The 21,818-nt window shown below is 41.9% G+C and overlaps 1 protein-coding gene across 4 annotated transcripts in view; it reads left to right on the plus strand.

The window, feature by feature from the left end:
- The window catches only part of LOC141108719 (Krueppel-like factor 8), a 41,949-nt gene extending 28,758 nt beyond the window's left edge, over positions 1 to 13,191 (plus strand). For 3 of the 4 annotated variants that reach the window (XM_073600602.1, XM_073600600.1, XM_073600601.1), the window contains exons 3-6: positions 915 to 1,028; positions 2,619 to 2,715; positions 5,589 to 5,722; positions 6,632 to 13,191. In XM_073600602.1, coding sequence (XP_073456703.1) covers positions 915 to 1,028; positions 2,619 to 2,715; positions 5,589 to 5,722; positions 6,632 to 6,813 — 527 coding nt within the window. In that variant the 3' untranslated portion in view covers positions 6,814 to 13,191. The remainder of the gene's footprint in view (positions 1 to 914; positions 1,029 to 2,618; positions 2,716 to 5,588; positions 5,723 to 6,631) is intronic. The other variant, XR_012236109.1, reaches the window with a different exon arrangement.
- Positions 13,192 to 21,818: the final 8,627 nt, after the last annotated feature.

Consider the following 21,818-nt stretch of genomic DNA (forward strand, 5'->3'; position numbering starts at 1 on the left):
CAAGCAGGATCAGGAGCCAGAAGGAACGTCAGCCGAGCAAGTCTTCAACAGGAACGCAGGAAATAATCTCTGTTATGTTGACCAAGGTGAAGGCAGAGATCATCTGGGCTGGACAGCTTAAGTAGGCAGGACTGACGAGCAGGATATCATCAACAGCTGAGTCGCTGTGGAGAGATGGGAGTCTCTGTGATGTTGACAAAGGCGAAGGCCGAGATCAAGTGAGCTGGACGACTTTAAGTAGGCAGGACTGACGAGCAGAATCAACAACAGCTGGGTAACTGTGGAGAGAGATAGGAGCTGGCAATTAGCCAACAGCTGAGCGGCCAGCTCAGAGAAGAAAGGTCTGAACCCAGCCCTGACAGATTCATGGTTTCTGACAAGCACAAGCAGTGATCACGGTATAAACACAAACAAGTGGAGGATAAATGAATTGTCTAATGGACTGGATTTAAAGGACTACACAATATTAATGCACGGGTTGGTGTGATGACATCACAAACTCTGCCCCAACGCGTTTTGTCAAAAACCCAGGTGACTTCCTCAAGGGAAAAAATGTTGTGATGAAGTGCTTTAGAGTTGTCACTACACACTGTATGAGGTACACCTTGATAGTACCGGGTTGGACCCACTTTTGCATTAATTCTCTGTGGAATAGATACAACAAGGTGTTGGAAACGTTCCTCAGATTTTGCTCCATAGTTACATGATAGCATTTCGCAGTTGCTGCAGATTTGTTGGCTGCACATCCATGATGGGAACCTTCCGTTCCACCACATCCCAAAGGTGCTCTATTGGATGTGATGTGGTGAGTGTGGAGGACTGGGATGTGGGATGTGGTGAATTGGAGTACAGTGACCTCATTGTTTGGCTTTAAGCTGATTTTCTAACTTCTTTTTTTTTAAATTTTTTTTTAGGATATAGTCCTACTATAATGGTACAGTCCCTGGATACGGAGGTAGAAGATTCGGAATCCAAGGGGGACAAGTCTCATTGTTACCGCGGTCATGTAAGCTTATCACAGAATTCAGGTATGATAAAACTCTGCTGGGACTATTTCCTCTCTCCGGTGTTTTTAAAAGTAGACATGAACCCTGAAGGACCTTGTTGCATCTCAGTGCTGCAGATCTCCTGCATCCTCTTTGCAGTCACTTCCCCTATACACAGTCTCTACAGCGATGGCTGTGTTGTATATGATGCACAGAGCAGACTTTAATTCTCATCTGAATAGGGTGTTTTGAAAAACATTTTTTTTTTTTCCACTGAAACTGGAAATCTGCTTTAACCCTTCCCCAATCAGAGATTAGACTTGTGCACTGCTGAAAAATTTGTTTTAATTTTTTAATTTTTTTTTTTTTTTTTCGTTTTTCGGGTCATTCGTTATGATCACAAGTCGTAAATTCGAAAAGATTTGTAAATTCGAAAAAAAAAAACGTAAATTCGTAAATTCAAAGTTATGGAATGAATTAATAATAATTTTGGATAATTTTGCTCAGATTTCTTAATTTTTTTCATATTATTATTATTATTATTATTATTATTATTATTATTATTATTATTATTATTATTATTATTATTAATAATTAATAATAAAAATTATAATTATAATCCCAATCACAACAGTAATAAAAGAAAAAAAATATTCTTAATAGTTTTAATACTGTTGTGATTGTGAAAAAAAAATATATATATATATATATATATATATATATATATATATATATATATATATATATATATATATATATATATATATATATATATATATACACACATTATAATCCCAATCACAACAGTAATAAAAGAAAAAAATATTCTTAACAGTTTTTTATTACTGTTGCGATTTTTTTTTTTTTAATAATGTGAAAAAATATTAAGAAAAATCTGAGCAGAATGTTTATTGAAAAACATCTAAACCCAAAGTGATAATAATAAAAAAAAAATCTTAAATTTTATTTTATTATCATTTTGGGTTTAGATGTTTTTCAATTAATAATTTGCTCAGATTTCTTTCTTAAATTTTTTTCTTTATAAAAATATTCTTAAATTATCATTATTATTGTTATATTAGTTTTTTTTAAATGATAATTATAATCACAACCACAACAATAATAAAAGTTTTAAGAATATTTTTTTTAAATATATAAAAATATTGGTAGGGGTATGTATTAAAGAATATCTAAACCCAAACTAATAAAAAATAATTTGAGTTTAACTATTATTTAATAAATACCCTACTCAGATTTTATTTTATTTTAAGATATTCTTAAAACTTTTGATTATAATAATTTATTAGTATTATCTCTATAAAAAGGTGTTTTTTTTTTAATCAAATGTTTAATAAACACGTGTTGATCCTGCCAGTTTCGTCTCTCTGGGAGACTTCCCTTTAATAGGGCGACCACCAGCTTCCAGTGCCGCAGAGTGTGGTCAGCTGTGCTTTCATCCAATCCACTGCAGTCAATGCTTCCTGTTGGTCGTCTGACCGTTCAGCAGATGAGACTAGGACTTTTGAATCTTTTTTTTTTTTTTTTTTCCAGACTGCTTTTGAGGATCACACAATTATTGTGACTTATAACCTGCCTACTGTCCATTAATAAAGCTACGCTCTTCCTTTCCAGTTAAAATAGAGCCAGACATGTGCCCGGTTGAGGAGATCAGCGACACCGATGATTGTATAGAGGAGACCTCCTCCTCCTTTCAGGACTCGACAAATGGGTAAGAGGATAGACTCAGACTAAGGCTCAAGTGCTGCATTTCTGAACCTTTTTGACATGGAGGAACCCTTTGGTGGTCAATGAAAAGGTGCCCAGTTACATTTGTGGTCAGTGGGAGAAGAATCCTCTTACGTTGGTGGTCAGTTGGAAAACAACCATCTTATATTGTTGTATAAGTGGGAAGAGGGTCCTAATATTGGTGTTAAGTGAAGGAAGAACCCCCTTACATTGGTGATGAGTGGTAAAGGGACCCTCTTACATTAGTGGTCAGTGAGAATATGACAATCTTGCATTGGTGGTCATTGTGAAAGGACCCTTTTAAGTTGGTGAAGGGAGGACTTTCTTAAATTGATAGTCAGTGAATGGAGGACCCCCTTATATTGGTAGTCAGTGAATGGAGGACCCTCTGCTATTGGTGAGCAGTGAATGGAGGACCCTCTTCTATTGGTGGTCAATGGATAGAGGACCCTCTTATATTGGTAGTCAGTGAATGGAGGACCTTCTTATATTGGTAGTCAGTGAAGGGAGGACCCACTTCTATAGGTGGTCAGTTAATGGAGGACCCTCTTATATTGGTATTAAGTTAATGGAGGACCCTCTTATATTGGTAGTCAGTGAATGAAGGACACTCTTACATTGCTGGACTTTGGAGAAAGGACAACATTACGTTGGTGGTCAGTGGAGGAAAGATGAACGTATATTGGTAGTCAGAGAAGAGAGAACATTGTTGGTCGGAGGGAGAAGGTCCTTTTTGCATTGGTGGTTAGTGGGAAATGAACCCTTTTATATTGGTGACCAGTGAAGTGGGGACCCTCCTACATTGGTGGCCAGTGAAATGAGTGCCCTCTTACATTGGTGGTCAGTGAAATGCGGACCCTTTTACATTGGTGGTCAGTTAAGGGAGGACCCTCTTACATTGGTGGCCAGTGAAATGCGGACCCTCTTACATTGGTGGCCAGTGAAATGCGGACCCTCTTACATTGATGGTCAGTGAAGAAAGGACCCTCTTACACTGATGGTCAGTGAACGGAGAACTGTCTTACATTGATGGTCAGTGAACGGAGGACTCTCTTACATTGGTGGTCAATAGGGGAAGGACTTTTACATTGCTGGTCATTGGGAAAGAGACCCTTTTATATTGGTGGTCAGTGAATGGAGGACCCTCTAATATTGGTAGTCGGTGAATAGAGGACTCTCTTCTATTGGTAGTTGGTGAATGGAGGACCCTCTTCTATTGGTAGTCATTGAATGGAGGACTCTCTTCTATTGGTAGTCGGTGAATGGAGGACCCTCTTCTATTGGTAGTCAGTGAATGGAGGACCCTCTTCTATTGGTAGTTAGTGAATGGTGGACCCTCTTCTGGTAGTCAGTGAATAGAGGACCCTCTTCTATTAGTAGTCAGTGAATGGAGGACCATCTTCTATTCGTGGTCAGTGAATGGAGAGCCCTCTTCTATTAATGGTCAGTGGAAAAAGAACCCTTTTACAAAAATGTATCAGGACCAATATGTTCAATATTTTCAGCATACTTGGCGGTTTCTTTGGCACACTAGTGAGTTTTATCACTTCCAAATTATGTTAGATTTCTACGTAAATTTTACTATTTTTTTTATTGTAAAATTTAAAGGATACATACAATTATACCCCTAAAAAAAAAATATGCTCCTACCTGTTCCTCTATCCTATCCTTAAAAATACACACCTTCTGACCTGGTAGATGGTGTACATCAGCTTCTTCTGTGTTCTGAGATATCATAATGTATGATTAGGAAGAGGTGTGGGGAGCCAGACCGCTGTTTTAGTTGTTTCAGTAAGGGCTGGAGCTTTGGATACTGAAGGATATGCATTCTTGTAGATAGCTCTCCAAAGGGTGATGGACATAGGAAGGCCCATATCTCACATAGACTAGTGTATGGTTAAAAAAAAAAAGCACCACAAATCTTTGTGTATAGTCCAGAAACTAGATTTTATTGGATGTAAGTTTCAATTAAACCCAGCATGTTAGGGACTAGTGAAGGAAGACCTCACTGAGCCCTCTAAATGTGCTTGGTTTATTGAACGTTTCTCCCATTTGTGTATAGTCCAAAAATGAAATAGGGCTGACGTTCAATCAAAGCCAATGCGTTAGGAACTCTTGAAAGTAGACCTCTTTGAGCCCTGAAACGTTGGATTTATTGAACATTACACCCAATAAAATCTAATATTTGGACTTTACAAAAACTTGTCAGATCTTTTCCTCACCACTCGGCAGTCTAGGTGAGATATTGGCCTTCCTATGGCACCACTGTTCGAAGAGCTGCCTAGAAGCCCCAGAAAACACTTTAGATGTATTGAATGTTGCTCCCAATAAATGTAAATTCTAGACTGATATTTTAGAATGTATGATTAATAAGAGGTGTGGGGCGCCAGGCTACTTTTAAAATAGTTTTTTCAAAGGGCTGGAACCCTGGATATTGAAGCATATGCGTTCTTCAAGGCAGCTCTCCAAAGAGCGATGGCTGTAGGAAGGCTCATATCTCACGTAGACTGGTGTGGGGTGAGGAAAGCCCAGTTTGTGTATAGTCCAAAAATTAAACTGGGGTAATGTTCAATTAAAGCCAATGTGTTATGAGCCCCAAAACGCATTGGATTTACTTAACATTACACCCAATAAAATCAAATTTTTAGAGTATACACAAACTTGCCTGGTGCTTACCTCACCAGGTACCAGCCTACATGAGATATGGGCCTTCACTCTTCAACAAGCTGCGTAGAAGAATGCTCATACACACTGTATCATAATTTTTGACAAATATAAGGCATAATTCCTATATACATTTATTTCATTGGCAATCTAACATCATCTCTTTGAATATCACATCCTATTTCCCTCCAGGTCACTGATGCAGCACAGTGGGACAGCTTCACCAGATCTTCGGAAAAGGAGAGTTCACCAATGTGACTTTGAAGGGTGCAATAAAGTATATACTAAGAGTTCTCATTTAAAGGCCCACCGGAGGATACACACAGGTATCTCATTTCACAGTGCTAAAGGAGGGTTAATAGTGCATATTAGATTGACTAGCAACAGTATAATAAATACAGGTGTGGCTCCCGATGTCCAGTGCTATCTGTAGTCATCAGGCATGGTTGGCATCACGTAAGGATTGCAAAGGATCCTGTTTTTATGCAAGGTTATGTCCCCACGTGTCACGTACCTGGTCGAAGACTGGAATGACACGGTTAGCCTCTCTTGTATCTCCATCCCAAGCCCCACTGAAGGTGCAACAGAAGGTGCAGAGGGAAAGGAGGAACACAAGTGCCGGCAGGTGTTGATAGCAGAACTACATGTAATGACCCAATATTTTTGTCTAGTGTTTTTGTTAATATAAAAAATTCCTGCTCCCCAAATAATGCACCAAAACACACAAAAAGGAATGGGTTCTTATGGGAATGGGTTGCACTTTCCACAGTGCTACAATGAGGGATCCAAAGTAATTTTCACATTTTATTAAAGAAACCCCGTCACCTTTCCCATTTAGGGTACAGTAATGGGGTCTCCTAAAATCCCACCCAAGCACCAAGTTATACTTGCCTTTACAGCTCTCCCCTGCCATTCCTTTGCCCATCACATACACTGCAAAATACCCAGTGTTGGCTGATGTGAGAGCTTACAGGGTGCATGACACCACCCCATCCATTATGTGACTGTTCATTAAGAGAAGGTGACATGCTCCTCCATACCTGGAAGCACATGGTATTTTGTGGAAGCAGGAGCAGCAGGGGAGCGCTGTGTAGGTGAGCACTGTATATCTGGGTCAGAGCATGGATTTAAAAAAAAAACTTGTCACTTTGCTCCAAATGGACAAGCCATGGGATCTATTTAATGCTGGGAAAAAAGGTCTTAGGACATTTAATGATCCTTTTTTATTGTTGCAGGGGAAAAACCCTATAAATGCACATGGGAAGGCTGCACATGGAAATTCGCCAGATCCGACGAGCTCACCCGCCATTTTCGGAAACACACTGGTATCAAGCCCTTTATGTGCTCGGACTGTGACCGAACATTCTCCCGTTCAGATCACCTGGCACTGCACCGCAGAAGGCACATCATGATGTGACAAAGTTTCCTAGACGCGTGGCAACATGGACATATTGAAGGAGACTTTACACTTGATTCTTTTTATTTGACTGACGGATGTGATACCTTCTCACTTTATTATCCTTTCACCATTTGTCCAGTTTCATTTTTTTATCCCGTTCTCTCTCGTTTTGTGTTTCCAACACCTCCCTGGTTTTTAGTAGTGTTTTCAAATAACTTTATTCTGCTATATTTATCTTGACTGCTAAGAAGCCATCAAAGCAAACTGTAATAGATCTCCCTGCTCAAACATGACATCCAAACCCAAGATCAAAAATGTAATATAGTGCAGCTAACCAATCCTTAGTTGTGGTGGCTGCATTCGGTTTTTTCAAGCTAAGGACGTTTTCAGCAACTAAAGAAAACATCTGTTGATCATGCCAGAACTGCAGTGTTCTTGTCAACTTCTGTGAGCAGAAATGAAAGCACAAACCTTCTTATCTTCCTTCTAAACCAGCCATTTTCAACTAGAGTTCCACCGAACCCTTGGGTTCCTCCAGAAGTTGCTAGAGGTTCCCTAAACTGGGGCTAAACTCCCATTTGATGGTGTTTATATAGTTCTGGGGCCACCACCACTTGGCAAAGCCAGCAGCAGTACACCAATGATGTCTTTAGATGTCTGTAAGTGGGGCCTTCTGACCACCACTGTAAGAGTTGCATTCTCCTTATTGATCATCAATGTTTAGGGCATTTTTCCCACTCGCCCGACAGAATTGGTTTGAGCAGGGGTTCCCAGAGACCTAAGATGGATTCAGGGGTTCCTCTAAGGCAGGGGTCTCCACACTTTATAAACAAAGGACCTGATTATTGACCTTAGGAGGTCTTTTGCCAGTGAGAGTAGAAAATCCCCCAGCATTAGTGGGAGTAGACAGGGTTGAGAGGCTGTTTTAAACTTTCTTCTGTCAACTACCTATTCCCCCACTCCTCATGTGGTGGAGATGAAGAGAAGAAGATATGTTTGTAGTCCAATTCAAGAAAGAAGCCCAAGGTGACAACCATGCCTCCCTCCATAGATACAGTAGAGTGAGTGAGCATAGCCACCCAGGGACAGGTGGTGTGTTACTGGGAGGAACACCAGGTAAGATAAAAACAGAAAAAGCTAGAACCAATGCAGCCAGCACATCTAAAAACAGGTAGGCTGCAATAGATCACTAGTTTGTTTTTGGGTTTGGATGCTCCTTAGGTTTGTAAGGGAAAGGCCAAAGCTTTTTTGAAACGGTGCACATAATTTTCAACAGTCATATTTATACTGTGAACACACCACAACAGCAACACAACCTAGCCGAAATGCCTGTCCTTACCAAGAAAACCAGATCATCAGACTACTCCATATCCTTTTTGAGGACTTAAATCAGTAGAGAAACCCATGGTGGTTTGACATTGTCATGGTTTTCTTTATATGGAGATATGGAGTAGTATGATGCCTATCTGGCCCTCATGGTAAGCACAGGCATTTTTGCAAGGTCACATTGCTGTTGAGTAGAGAAACCCATGGCAACGTCAAACCACCAATAAAGCTGTGATAACCATCATCTGATGAATGGCTGACGGGCGGGTAACTCTTCAAATAGATGGCAAACCTTTAAGGCCAGTGATTAACTTCAGAAGAATACTAAATAGAGTCCATACCCAACCCCAAAATTAATTATCAAAATAGCCCATCTGGCCTGCACCAGATATAAACTTGAGTCCTAGGCACATCCCTTTAAGGTGCCAAGCTTTTATTAATCAAGACTTCTTTTTCACTAAGGCTCAAGGGGCCTTCATGACATTCTTTGTTTCTCGTTTTTTGTCTACTATCTAAGATCTGACTTCTGTAGTTACCACTCACACGAGCACAAAAAAGCACAGTATTGAAGAGTCCTTTCCTATTCTACCAGCATCTTGGTTTCTTCCACACCTCCAAAAGTGCCACTTTCTTCGGCCTTAGGATATTCTAAAGGGAAGGAAACAGGACGATGAGTGTTTCTAGTTCCATGGCTATGTCCATTTTGGTGGATGTTTTACCTATCTTGACAGTTCTCCAAGGGAATTCTCACCGGAGAGTAGGTACACCTGTGGTGGACATGTTGCAATATATATAGGTAATACAAGTACTATATAAGAAAAAGCCACTGTTTTAGGGTCACTTTAATTAAAATTGGGTTCATCTTTTATTTAAAATGTTAATAATTTTTGGTTTCTATTTTAATTTTAACCATGTAACCTTTATTTTGTGTGTTTTTAGCTTTGGAAATGCAAGTGTATACAGTTGTGTATATACATTTTGTAGAAATAAATATATATATTTACATATATATTTATTATACACATACATTATCTTGGGTGGATAAAGGCCTGGAGGGATTAGATACACACAATCCTGGCTAGCAGGAGTTGGTCATATTCAACTGAACTTGTTCTGTAATATTGAGGACGTTTCACCTCTCATCTTCAGTCCTTAAATTTTTAACCGCATGGGTAACATTTATCCAATCACCATGGAGTGTGTCATGATGCTGATTGTCCAAAACATGATGGAAGGAGTGGAAATTTGTGAATTCACCCTATCCTGTTCTCTTTGTCCAGGGGTCTCCAAACTTTCCAAACAAATGGCCAGTCCTATAGGTTTTAGGAGGAGGCAGACTGTGGCCAGTGTGATTTAGAAAAAAGCCCCAATAAATAACGCCCCATCATTGGTTTTAGTGGGAGGAATAGTGCCCCATCATTGGTTTTAGTGGGAGGAATAGTGCCCCTTCATTGGTTTTAGTGGGAGGAATAGTGCCCCTTCATTGGTTTTAGTAGGAGGAATAGTACCCCATCATTGGTTTCAGTGGAAGGAATAGTGCCCCATTGCTGGTTCTAGTGGGAGGAATAGTGCCCCATCATTGGTTTTAGTGGAAGGAATAGTGCCCAGATTGTGATATCAGTGGGAGGAATAGCGCCTCAGTGTTTGGTATTTAGGGGTGGAATAGTGCCCCATAATTGGTATCTGTGTGTGTGTTTGGGGGGGGGGGGTAGTGTCCCATCATTGTTTTTAGTAGGAGGAATAGTTGCCCATCATTGGTATCAGTGGGAGGAATGGTGTCCCATCATTGGTATCAGTGGGAGGAATGGTGTCCCATCATTGGTGTCAGTGGTAGGAATAGTGCCCCATCATTGGTATCAGTGGGAGGAATGGTGTCCCATCATTGGTGTCAGTGGGAGGAATAGTGCTCCATCATTGGTGTCAGTGGTAGGAATAGTGCCCCATCATTGGTATCAGTGGGAGGAATAGTGTCCCGTTATTAGTTTTAGTGGTAGGAATGGTCCTGCATTGTTGGTATTTAGGAGAACAACAGTGCTCCATCATTGGTGTTTTTTGGGGAAATAGTGCTCCCTTATTGGTGTCTGTAGGAGGCATGGTACCCCATCATTGGTGTCAGTGGATGGCATGGTGCCTCAAGGGCTGGATAAAGGCATGCAAAGGGCCACATCTGGCTCGCAGGCCTCAGTTTGGAGACCACTGCCTTAGTCTATTACCCATTGTGCCCATGAAGTCTAGGATAAATTATTTTTAAATGACATGGCTGGGGCTTAAATTGTTATTAAAGATATCCATTATATTTGAAATGCATTATATGTTGTTGACACCCGTTGTCGAAGGCTACCACCCCTGTTTAGGGATGCCTGTTCCAGTTTGATGTATTTGGCCTCTTGCAAACCAGTTGTCCTATCTGTCCAATAGGTGTACTTTACTGCCTTGAACTAATTTTAACTTTTTTTTTTTTTTTTTTACAGGATATCTTAACCCAGAACAAAAATGTTATATATTGACACTACCAGTCCTTGCGTGTGGTGATTGCATTCGTTTTCATTCTTCATGTTTGGAACATTTCCATCAAGTACAGAAAATACCTGCTGATCCTGCCAGAAATGCTGTGACCTTGTCACTTCCTGTGAGATGAACTGAAATCTCATACAATGTTATCTTCCTTCAAAAATGATTAAATTTCCTACCTTCCTCCCTTCCATTGTACAGAAGATAGAGAAGATGTTTTTGTAGCCCTCATCAGGGGCCACCTAGGGTGACAACTAGCAATCTAAGGAAAGAAAACCCAGGGCATGCCATGAGTGCCTCAGGTTTTCTTTTCTTGAATTGCTGTACTGGAAACTTACCAGTAGCACCCAAACCCACTGCTGGGGTAGGGCAAACTCTTCAATATGCACTGGTCTGAGCTCCCTCCAGAACTAACTACGAGGGGCATACATCTATTTTCTTGTCACCTCTTAGGGTGACGACCATGACTCCCTCCAATGATACAATGGAGTGAGTGAGCGTAGCCACCCAGGGGACGGAAGTGTGCTTTTTGAAGGGCTGCCAGATAAAAGTAAAGAGGAAAAAAAAACGAACACAGTCATCACATATAAGGACTGCCAACCTGCAATATTTTACATTTTTTTTGTTCTTGGGCAAGGTTCTCCAAACTTTCCAAACAAAGGTCCAGTGTGCTGGCCTTCAGACTTTTTAGGGGGGGGCGGATTGTGGCCAGTGGGGGCAGAAAATGCCCCAGGCCCTGCATCAGTGAGGGTAAACAACGCCTTAGGTGTGGCATGGTACCTGCGATCAGTAGTAAGAGGAATAGTGCCCATCATTGGTATTACTGGGAGGAATAGTGCCCCATTGTTGGTGTCAGTGGGAGGAATAGTCCCCCATCATTGCTATCAGTGGGAGGAATAGTCCCCCACCGTTGGTATCGGTGGGAGGAATAGTCCCCCACCGTTGGTATCGGTGGGAGGAATAGTCCCCCACCATTGGTATCAGTGGGAGGAATAGTATCCCATCATTGATGTCAGTGGATGGAATAGTGCTCCATCATTGTTACTGGGAGGAACAATGCCCCGTCATTGGTGCCAGTGAATGGAATAGTGTCCCATCATTGATTTTAGTGTTGATGTTAGTTGAGGGAATTATTCCCCACTGTTGGTGTTCGTGGATGGAATAGTGTCCCATCTTTGGGGTCAGTGGGAGGAATAGTGTACCATAATTGATATTAGTGGGAGTAATAGTGCCACATTGTTGATGTCAGTTGGGATATTATTCCCCACTGTTAGTGCCAGTGGATGGAATAGTGCTCCATCATTGGTGTCAGTGGGAGGAATAGTGCCCCATCTTTGGTGTCAGTGGGAGGAATAGTGCCCCATCAATTATATCAGTGGGAGGAATAGTGTTCCATCATTGATATTAGTGGGAGTAATAGTGCCACATTGTTGATGTCAGTTGAGGGACTTATTCCCCACTGTTGGTGTTCGCAGATGGAATAGTGTCCCATCTTTGGGGTCAGTGGGACGAATATTGCCCCATCATTGGTGTCATTGAGAGGAATAGTGTCCCATCTTTGGTGTCAGTGGGAGGAATAGTTCCCCATCTTTAGCGTCAGTGGGAGGAATAGTACCTCCATCATTAGTGTCATTGTGAGGAATGGTGCCCCATCATTGATGTCAGTGGATGGAATAGTGTCCTATCATTGATATTAGTGAGAGTAATAGTGCCACGTTGTTGTCAGTTGAGGGAATTATTCCCCACTGTTGGTGTCAGTGTTAGGAATAGTGCCCCAAGGGCTGGATAAAGGCATGCAAAGGGCCACAGTTTGGAGACCACTGCCCTTGGGTATAGATACGCTTTAAGGTGTTGAAAGAGTCCTGGCTTAGAGTTCTACCTCCTATGTTGGCCTATGCATTGTTTGAGCTGTTGTTTTATCTCCCCAATTGAAAAGCTCTTTCCGTTCCTCATTACACTGGACTGCCTATACCATGTTACTTTAAATATGTTGACTAACTACTACTAGCTATACCATGTCCTGATGAATGGAGAACCTTCAAAGATGCCCACGATTTACATCAATGAAGACCATGGAAGTATTAAGTGTGAACCTCTGAGCTGCTCCACCCATGTGTGCATGTATATATGTAATTATATATAGAACAGTGCTCGTGTACACATGTTTTTACCGCTTTTGACTTTTATTCTGCCGAAACAGAGTGAAATTTAAAGGCTACCATATACCTGTCCTCTGGAAAAAAAAAAAACAGCAGACCAATTATGTGCAAAAGAGGATTTGAATCAAGTCCATTCCTTTTCACCCTGCCGTTCTCTTCTATTCCTCTGTATGTCTGTTCTCAAGAACATTTTTTGGGGAAGAACCTTGAGAAGTCTATTTAAGAGAAAAAAAAAAAGAGACAATATTGCGGAACACTTTGCTGTGACGTCGCTCTGCCATCGTAATGGAGGGAATCGTTCTAATTAAATAATGAATTGTTATTGAAGAGTCAATGACAAGGCTTTTGTCATTGCCTGAAAACGTATTTTATAGATTAAACAAGGACGTGAACCTGAGAACCGAGAGTGTGTTTTTGTGCTTTGATATATCACGCCGAGGGTAACCTTGAATATAATACTCCTTCCTTCACGCCTCCCAAATATTGGCACACAAGGAAAACCGACTTTATTACTTATATTGCTATCAATGTTTCTGCAGAACATCATTTGCATTGATCCCTGCCTCAAAGGAGCTTACACTCCCTTCTACTGTCCAACACGTACACACACAGTAGGGTTAGTTTGAGTGGAAACCAGTTACCTTACCTGAATGTTTTTGGATTGGGTTATAAGACAATGGTGCTTGGAGAAAATCCATGCCAACACGTAGAAGTGACATTTTATTCTTACTGTATTATTCACATATGCTAAACATTTTTCCATTATGTCCTTTGATGGCACACTCAAGTGAGAGACGACCCCCCCACCTGCAGGGAAAGGAAACGGTGAGAAATCAAATTTATTTTTAGAATATTCAAAAGACTCCTTGGTGTTTTCTGTCCCTTGTAGAGTTAAAAGGGAGTTTTGGCATGGGAGAACTCTGACTCCCTCTATTTTTCCCTTCAAGGTCACCTCTCTGTGCTGGTTTCCTTATTCACTCTGGGTGGTGATGGCCATTGGGAGAGAGGGGATCCATCCTTTTTTCTATCTAGGTCATCTCTCCATGCTAGTTCCTTTATTCTTCCCGGGTGGTAATAGTCACATGAGGGTGAAGGGAAATCTAATATTTTCCCTTCTAGGTCACCTCTTCATGCCGGTTTCCTCATTCATGCTGCGTGGTGATGGCCATGGGGAGAGGGGCACCTCTATCCTCTTCTTTTCTAGGTCACCTCTCCATGCTGGTTCTTTTATTTACCTTGGGTGGTGATGCCATGGGGGGGAAGGGGAATCTATTATTTTCCTTTCTAGGTCATCTTTCAATTCTGGCCCAAGCATTGACCCTAGATGGTGATGGCCTGGGGGGGAGGGCTGATCTGTCCTTTTTCCTTTCAGGTCATCACTACATGCTGGTTTCCTTACTCATGCTGCATGGTAATTGCCATTAGGGGGAAGGGGACTCTATCCTCTTGTCTTCTAGGTCACCTTTCCACGCCGATTCCCTTACTCACCTTGGGTGGGGGTGATGGCCAAGGGGGTAGGGGGATCTATTCTTTTTCCTTCCAGGTCATCTCTTCATGCTGGTTTCTTTATTCATGCTGCGTTGTGATGGCCATGGGGGGAGGGGGGGGTTTTATCCTTTTCTCTTCTAGGTCACTTACCGTACTGGTGACCCCACATAAGGGATAACATTTTTTTGTGGAAGGGAGTTTAACAAGACACGTGGCCACTCATTAAAATTAGAAGAAAAGAGGTTTAACCTTAAACTACTTAGAGGGCTCTTTACTGTAAGAGCGTCAAGGATGTGGAATTCCCTTCCATAGGCGGTGGTCTCAGCGGGGAGCATCGATAGTTTAAAAAAACTATTAGATAAGCACCTGAATGACCACAACATACAGGGATATACAATGTAATACTGACATATAATCACACACGTAGGTTGGACTTGATGGACTTGTGTCTTTTTTCAACCTCACCTACTACCGTATGTAGCTTCTCCATGCTGGTTCAATCATTCACCCTGGGTGATGATATCCAAGGTAGAAGGGGGATCTATCCTTTTCCTTTCTAGATAACTTTTCCGTGCTGGTTCCTTTAATTAGCCTGGGTGGTGATGGCCATGAGGGGGAAGGGAAATCTATCATTTCTCCTTCTAGGTAACCTCTCCATGCTAGTTCCTGTATTCATCCTGGGTGGTGATGGCCATAGGGGGATGTGGGAATCTACACTTTTCCCTTCAAGGTCACCTCACAATGCTGGTTCCCTTATTCAACCTGGGTGTTGATGGCCATGGAAGGGGGTTGAGGAGGATCTATCCTTTTTCTTTCTAGGTCACTTCTCCATGCTGGTACCCTTATTCATCTTAGGTGGTGATGGTCTTGGGTGGAGGGGGGATGATATATGCTTGGTTGCAACAAGGAAGGTTAAGCTGGCTAAACACTACACCATCTGGTTATACAATTTCTTGTAGACCTACTAATAACTATGTAATAACAGAAAAAGTGCAATTGGATAGAATTTGATTGGATTGTATAGGTTTGTCTTCATATTGCATAGTTTTGGTAAATGTGAATGAGATTGTACAGGGATTGTCTAGTCAGATTGCAGTGTGTAAGGCCGTGATGGTGAACCTTAGCACCACAGATGTTACTCAGCAGTGTAGTTGAGCATCATGGGAAATGTATTTTCAAAACATCTGGGGTGCCAAGGTTTGCCATCACTGGTATAAGGCAACCCTGCCGAGGAAGAGTCAAGGACACGCCCCATGGTGCTATGTCATCAAGCTGCTCTGGGCACACAGTAGAATGCTTTAGAGAGCATTATTCATGACCCACTCACTGCAGGAGGAAGAATAGCAGAACATGATGTTAGACAACCAAATCAAACACCCATAGGAAAGATAATATATATTACAATTAAAAAAATAAAATTAAGGTTGTGGAGGGGGAGTGTTCCAACAAGGGTAGCAGGAATTGGGGGAGGGGCCCCACCTGGAGTTGGGCTTTTGTACACTCCAAAGCAATCTCAGAGCACTAGGGGTATAATAGTCATGTTCCTTGGACCATCTAGAGGATCACCATTGCGACCCAGCCCCATACTCCAAGGGTCTGTGTGCCCCCCCCTGTACACCTGGATTTGGGGGCGGCAGCATGTAGAGGAATTGATTCCCCCATGTAGCCACTGAATGCCCGCTTCTCCTCCTCCCCCTCCTGCAGACATTCAGCGGCATCAGGGGGGAAATGGAGAGCATTTGTTCCTCTACACGCCACTCCCACCGCCTCCCTTTCCCTGTCCTCCAGCCCTGGGCCCCTGTGTCCCTCCCTACCCCCCCCCCCCCCTGCACAGTGCTTCCGGGTTTCCACCTCCCGCTGGTTGCTGCGGGGATCTGTCATGATGGAGAGTGGGGAAGGGGGTCGGTAAATCTGTTATTTAGAGTTTGTCTCAAAAGAGAGACATCAGGGGTCTGTTTAGAACAGTGGTCCTCAACCTCAGTCCTCAAGTACCCCCCAACGGGGCATGTTTTGGGAACTTGCCTTAGATAAAATAGCTCTTATAAATTCCATGTAATTAATATTGATTTAAAGCAGCTGTGCAAAGTAAAGGAAAACTTGAAAACATGGCCAGTTGGGGGTACTTGAGGACTGAAGTTTAGACCCCTGATATTTCATCAAAGCCCCCCAAGGTAGGAGGGGGGGTCCTAAAAAAAATATGTAAAAAATATTTGTATAAAATTGAGAAAAAAATAATTTAAAAATAAAAGTAAATAATATAAAACAACAAAATTAAAAAAAAAACTACACCAGAACTACCGGGGTTGCAAAGGTCGCACTTGCGACTTAGCTCTGGCGTTCCGCCACCATGGAGGGGCTCAAGACAACAGGAAGGTGGCCCGCTGTGGGACCGTAATAAAGGACTCCACGGTAAGCGCAAAAGCCTGGGATCAGTTGGAAGGGGCCGGGGGGGGCCTCCATGGTTTCTTGCACCAGGATCCTGAAGGTTCTAGTTATGCCCCTGGCTTGTCAGGGCTGGGCTCAGCCCTTCCTTCTCTGAGCTTGCCGCTCAACTGTCGGCTAATTACCAGCTCCTATCTCTCCACAGTGACTCACCTGTTGATGATATCCTGCTCATCAGTCCTACCTACTTAGACCGTCCAACCCAGAGGATCTCTGTCTTCGCCTTGGTCAACATCACGGAGACTATCTCCTGCGTTCCTGTTTAAAGACTTGCTTGGCTGACATCCCTTCTGGCTCCAGATCCTGCTTGCTGTTTTACTACGCTCATCTCCAGCTTCCTGACGTTTGGCTTGTCTGACTATCCATTCTGGTTCCTGAACACTGGCTATGTTGTGACTACGTTTTGTTCTTTTTACTTTTATTATTAAACTAGTGTGATTTAACTGTACTTCTGTCTCGGTCTGTTTTCATGGTTTCTGACAGTAGGCGAAGGCCATGAATTCAGAAGATACAGTCAATCCACTTGTTGGTAATATTTTTCCAGGTTGGATGAGCAAGATCACCGCATGGCTCAGTTTGCCATGGCGTTACAAACGCTCCTGAGTCGCACGGCTCACCTGGAATCTCCCACTGTGGATGCTCCGGTACAACCTGAGTTGCAGGCCATCCCTGCTGCTGCTCCAGTCTATGTGCCTCGAGTATTACCTCTATAAGACTATACCAGCTCTGCTATCACTGAAGAAGTCACTTTTGCAGGGACCAGCTCCAGCTGTGCCAAGTCTACAATGGCGAAGACTGCTCATTCACATTAGAGCTGCACGATTAATGGTTAAAGAAGCGAGAGCACAATTAATGGTTAAAGAAGCGAGATCACGATTCTACCCCCCTCACGATCCCATAGCATTTCCAGATTTAGTGCAGAGAGTTCTCTGCTCACAGCTGACAGCTGTAAAAAAAACAAACAAAAAAAATAACAGGTAGCCTGCCAAGTTTAGCTTAGGTAGAGATAAAGAGAAACGTTGTAACTGTAGCAAGGTCTCTGGTCTTGTCCAGTCTAATGAGAACTTTCCAGGGCCAAAGATACCTGACATCCTTCTGTATGTGGTGGGTTGTGAGGCATGGTGGGTGCAAGGTGGACAAAGTTATTGGGCGCCAGACACTTCTTGGATGTAAAAGAGGTTTAATTTTTCTTAACAGTCCTTTTTGTATTTTTTGGGGAAAGAGGGTTAGGGCCAGGACACCCTTAATTAGTGGTAGATTCAATTGGCAGACCCCGAGACTTCAATAGGAGGACAGCCGTGCAGGGAAAGGCCCCAGCAACAGTCTTTAACAGTTCCTAACTCAAACGTAAAAGTTCCTTCAGCTCCACTACAACTGCCTCTTCAACACTGAGTTCCCGGTCTCTCACTAGACCCACTGATTCACTGACTCTGAATCCCTTGAACTCCTCTAATCTTTTGCGGTGGTATCTCCCTCAAGTGCCACCCCCCCGCTTCCCTGCTGGGTCCCTAGCTTGGCACTCACAGATACTTTTCAAGCTACACCCCCGCTGACCGGCTTGGTCCCTGGCTTGACACACAAGGCTACTCTGCAAGCGTCACCTCCGCTGGTTGGGTCCCTGACATGATCATCACCTGAAGTTTCCCGATTCTCCACCATGCCTGTTCGGTGAGAATGCTGCTCCGGTACTTGCTTCAGCTACTCACTGTGGTCCCTGGTAATAAGGTGGTTGGTCCCTTAGTGGCAACAGCTTCCCTTCTACCTCCGACCACGACATGTTCTCCGGCTGGCAGAACCGTCCCTTCTGGTTGGACTGCAAGCTGCAATCCCAACCCTGTGCTGCTCTCTTACTTCTGGATAGGCCCTCACACAGCCTGGCAGCCAGATGCCCTCCAGGTAGGCCCAATCTCCGGCCTCGAATCCCGGGGCAGACGACACACATCCACCCAAACAGCCATCCAGGTGGCACAGAACATAGATCACCTGACTCCAGCCAAATATATAGGGTCTCCCAGCAGGCCAAGGGATTCAAGAAAACCCCTGCCCATTGGCTGAGATTACCCCACATACCGATAACTTGACCTTGAGTTGTCCTCATATCTAGTACCACCAAGTGCCCGGCCACCTAGTGGTAGAAGAGAAAAGTACAACCAGGCCAAGCTTAGGGAGAAATCAATGGATCTCTAACAATTGATCAAGGGTAACTATTCCTGGCAAGTAAATTTCTGAGGAGCAACCCTGCCTAAACCCCAGGGTGCTACATAACAATTTAGTTCTTTAGATCAAATGGAATGAACGTTGGTCTGTAAATGAAGTCCGTTTAACCACTTAAAGACTAAACCTTTTTTTGACACTTGTTGCTTACAAATTAAAACCAGTATTTTTGGCTAGAAAATTACTTTGAGCCCCGGAACATTTTTTATATATATATATATATATATATATATATATATATATATATATATATATATATATATATATTTTAAGAGACCTTAGAGAATATAATGGTGGTTGTTGCAATATTTTATGTCACACGGTATTTGCGCAGCGGTCTTTCAAATGCAATTTTTTTGGGGAAAAAAATACACTTTAACCACATGCCGACCAGCGCACGACGATATACGTCGGCACAATGGCATGGCTGGGCAAATGGGCGTACAGGTATGTCCCCTTTAAGAAGCGGCATTGTGGGCGCGCGCGTGCCCGACACGTGCTCCGTGACCGCGGGTCCTGCAGACTCGATGTCCACCGTTGTGGATCGTGAGACGAAGAGGCAGAATGGGGAGATGCCTATGTAAACAAGGCATTTCCCTGTTCTGCCTAGTGACATGACGGGAGCAGTGATCGCTGTCATGTGAGTAGTAGCCCACCCCCCCCCCCCAGTTAGAATCACTCCCTAGGACACACTTAATCCCTTGATCTCCCCCTAGTGTTTAACCCCTTCCCTGCCAATGTCATTTATACAGTAATCAGTGCATTTTTATAGCTATGATTGCTGTATAAATGACAATGGTCCCACAATAGTGTCAAAAGTGTCCGATGTGTCCGCCTTAATGTCACAGACATGATAAAAATCACAAATCGCCGCCATTACTACTAAAAAAAAAAAATTATTAATAAAAATGCCATAAAATTATGCCCTATTTTGTAGACGCTATAACTTTTGCTCAAACCAATCAATATACGCTTATTGCGATTTTTTTTTTTTACCAAAAATATGTAGAAGAATACATATCGGCCTAAACTGAGGAAAAAAAATGTTGTTTTATATATTTTTGGGGGATATTTATTATAGCAAAAAGTTAAAAAATATTGCTTTTTTTTTCCAAAATCGTCGCTATTTTTTTGTTTATATCGCAAAAAATAAAAACCGCAGAATCGATCAAATACCGCCAAAAGAAAGCTCTATTTGTGGGGAAAAAAGGACGTCAATTTTGTTTGGGTGTAACGTCGCGCGACCGCGCAATTGTCAGTTAAAGCGACGCAGTGCCGAATCGCAAAAAAATGCTCTGGTCAGGAAGGGGGGGGGGGGGGGTAAATCCTTCTGGGGCTGAAGTGGTTAATGAATTAAAAAAAAAAAAAGTAAAGTTAGTTAGTTTTTTTTGTATAATGTGAAAGATGACGTTACGCCAGGACAATCGTGATCTTTATTCTAAGAAAAAAAAATCGTGATTCTCATTCTCATTTTGAGTCGTGCAGCTCTAATTCACACTCTTCGTTATTTCTTTGTTCTCTATTTTTTGCTTTCGTTTTCTAGAAGATAAAAGATACAATATCTACATTCATGGACTATTATGGAAATGTTTATGGCGGTGTCCACCAATACCGGGCGAGGATTGTGCTGTCACAAGCAGCCCACCTTGTTAGTTGTGTTTTGATGTATTGTACCCCCCCCTCCCCCTCTTCTTCTGTATAGCCCCTAGTTACACTTAGCCTCACCAATGCTGCTAGGTTAGTTTAGTTCCTGCCTATTCAGAATAACAGGCTTTGGGAGACCATTGTTGTCTTTTTTTTTTTTGGCTGCTAGAAAAACATTCTTTGTATACAGCAAACCGGATTAACCACTTTGCATCCGGAGCAATTTTTTTAAACTTTTTTTTTCACACACAATAAAATCTACACTTTTTTTTTTTCTATAAAATTACCTCCAAACAATTCAACTTTTTCTGAACGCAGAGGCCCTGTAGAATAAAATGGTGACAGTCACATCTTTTTTTTTTTTTTTTTTTTTATGTTACACAATATTGATCAATGTTTTCAGGAAAAAATACATCAAAATTAATTTTAGTGTCCGCAGATACAATACAATACTCGATCGTATGATGAAATATAAAAAGGATGAGGTTGCATCAAGTAAATAGATACCAAACACGTCAAGCCTTCAAACAGTAATGAAGCAAAAACTGCAGTAACCAAAATAGTCCACAGGAGATTTTTTAAGAGTCTTGACAGGTTATGTTTAGAATTAGCAGGGAATGATGACCCTAGAACAGTGATGGCGAACCTTGGCACTCCAGATGTTTTGGAACTACATTTCCCATGATGCTCAACTACACTGCAGAGTGCATGAGCATCATGGGAAATATAGTTCCAAAACATCTGGGGTGCCGAGGTTCGCCATCACTGCCCTAGAATTACACGCATATGAAAAGTGATTGTAAGGGCTCGTTTAAGGGAAAAAAAAAAAAATAACAAACATTTTATACTTACCTGCCCTGTGCAGATCGCAGATCGCCACCATTACTAAAAAAAAAAAAAATAATAATAATTATAATATTATAATAATAATAAAAATGCCATAAAATTATCCCCTATTTTGTAGACGCTATAACTTTTGCTCAAACCAATCAATATATGGTTATTGCGATTTTTTTTTTTTTTTTTTTTTTTTTTTTTTTTTTACCAAAAATATGTAGAAGAATACATATTGTCCGTAACTGAGGAAAAATTTGTGTTTTTTTTTTTTATATTTTTGGGGGATATTTATTATAGCAAAAAGTAAAAAAATAATGCTTTTTTTGCAAAATTGTCGCTCTTTTTTTGTTTATAGCGCAAAAATTAAAAATCACAGAGGTGATCAAATACCGCCAAAAGAAA

This window comes from Aquarana catesbeiana, linkage group LG09 (genome assembly GCF_042186555.1).
Source record: "Aquarana catesbeiana isolate 2022-GZ linkage group LG09, ASM4218655v1, whole genome shotgun sequence".
NCBI lineage: Eukaryota > Metazoa > Chordata > Amphibia > Anura > Ranidae > Aquarana > Aquarana catesbeiana.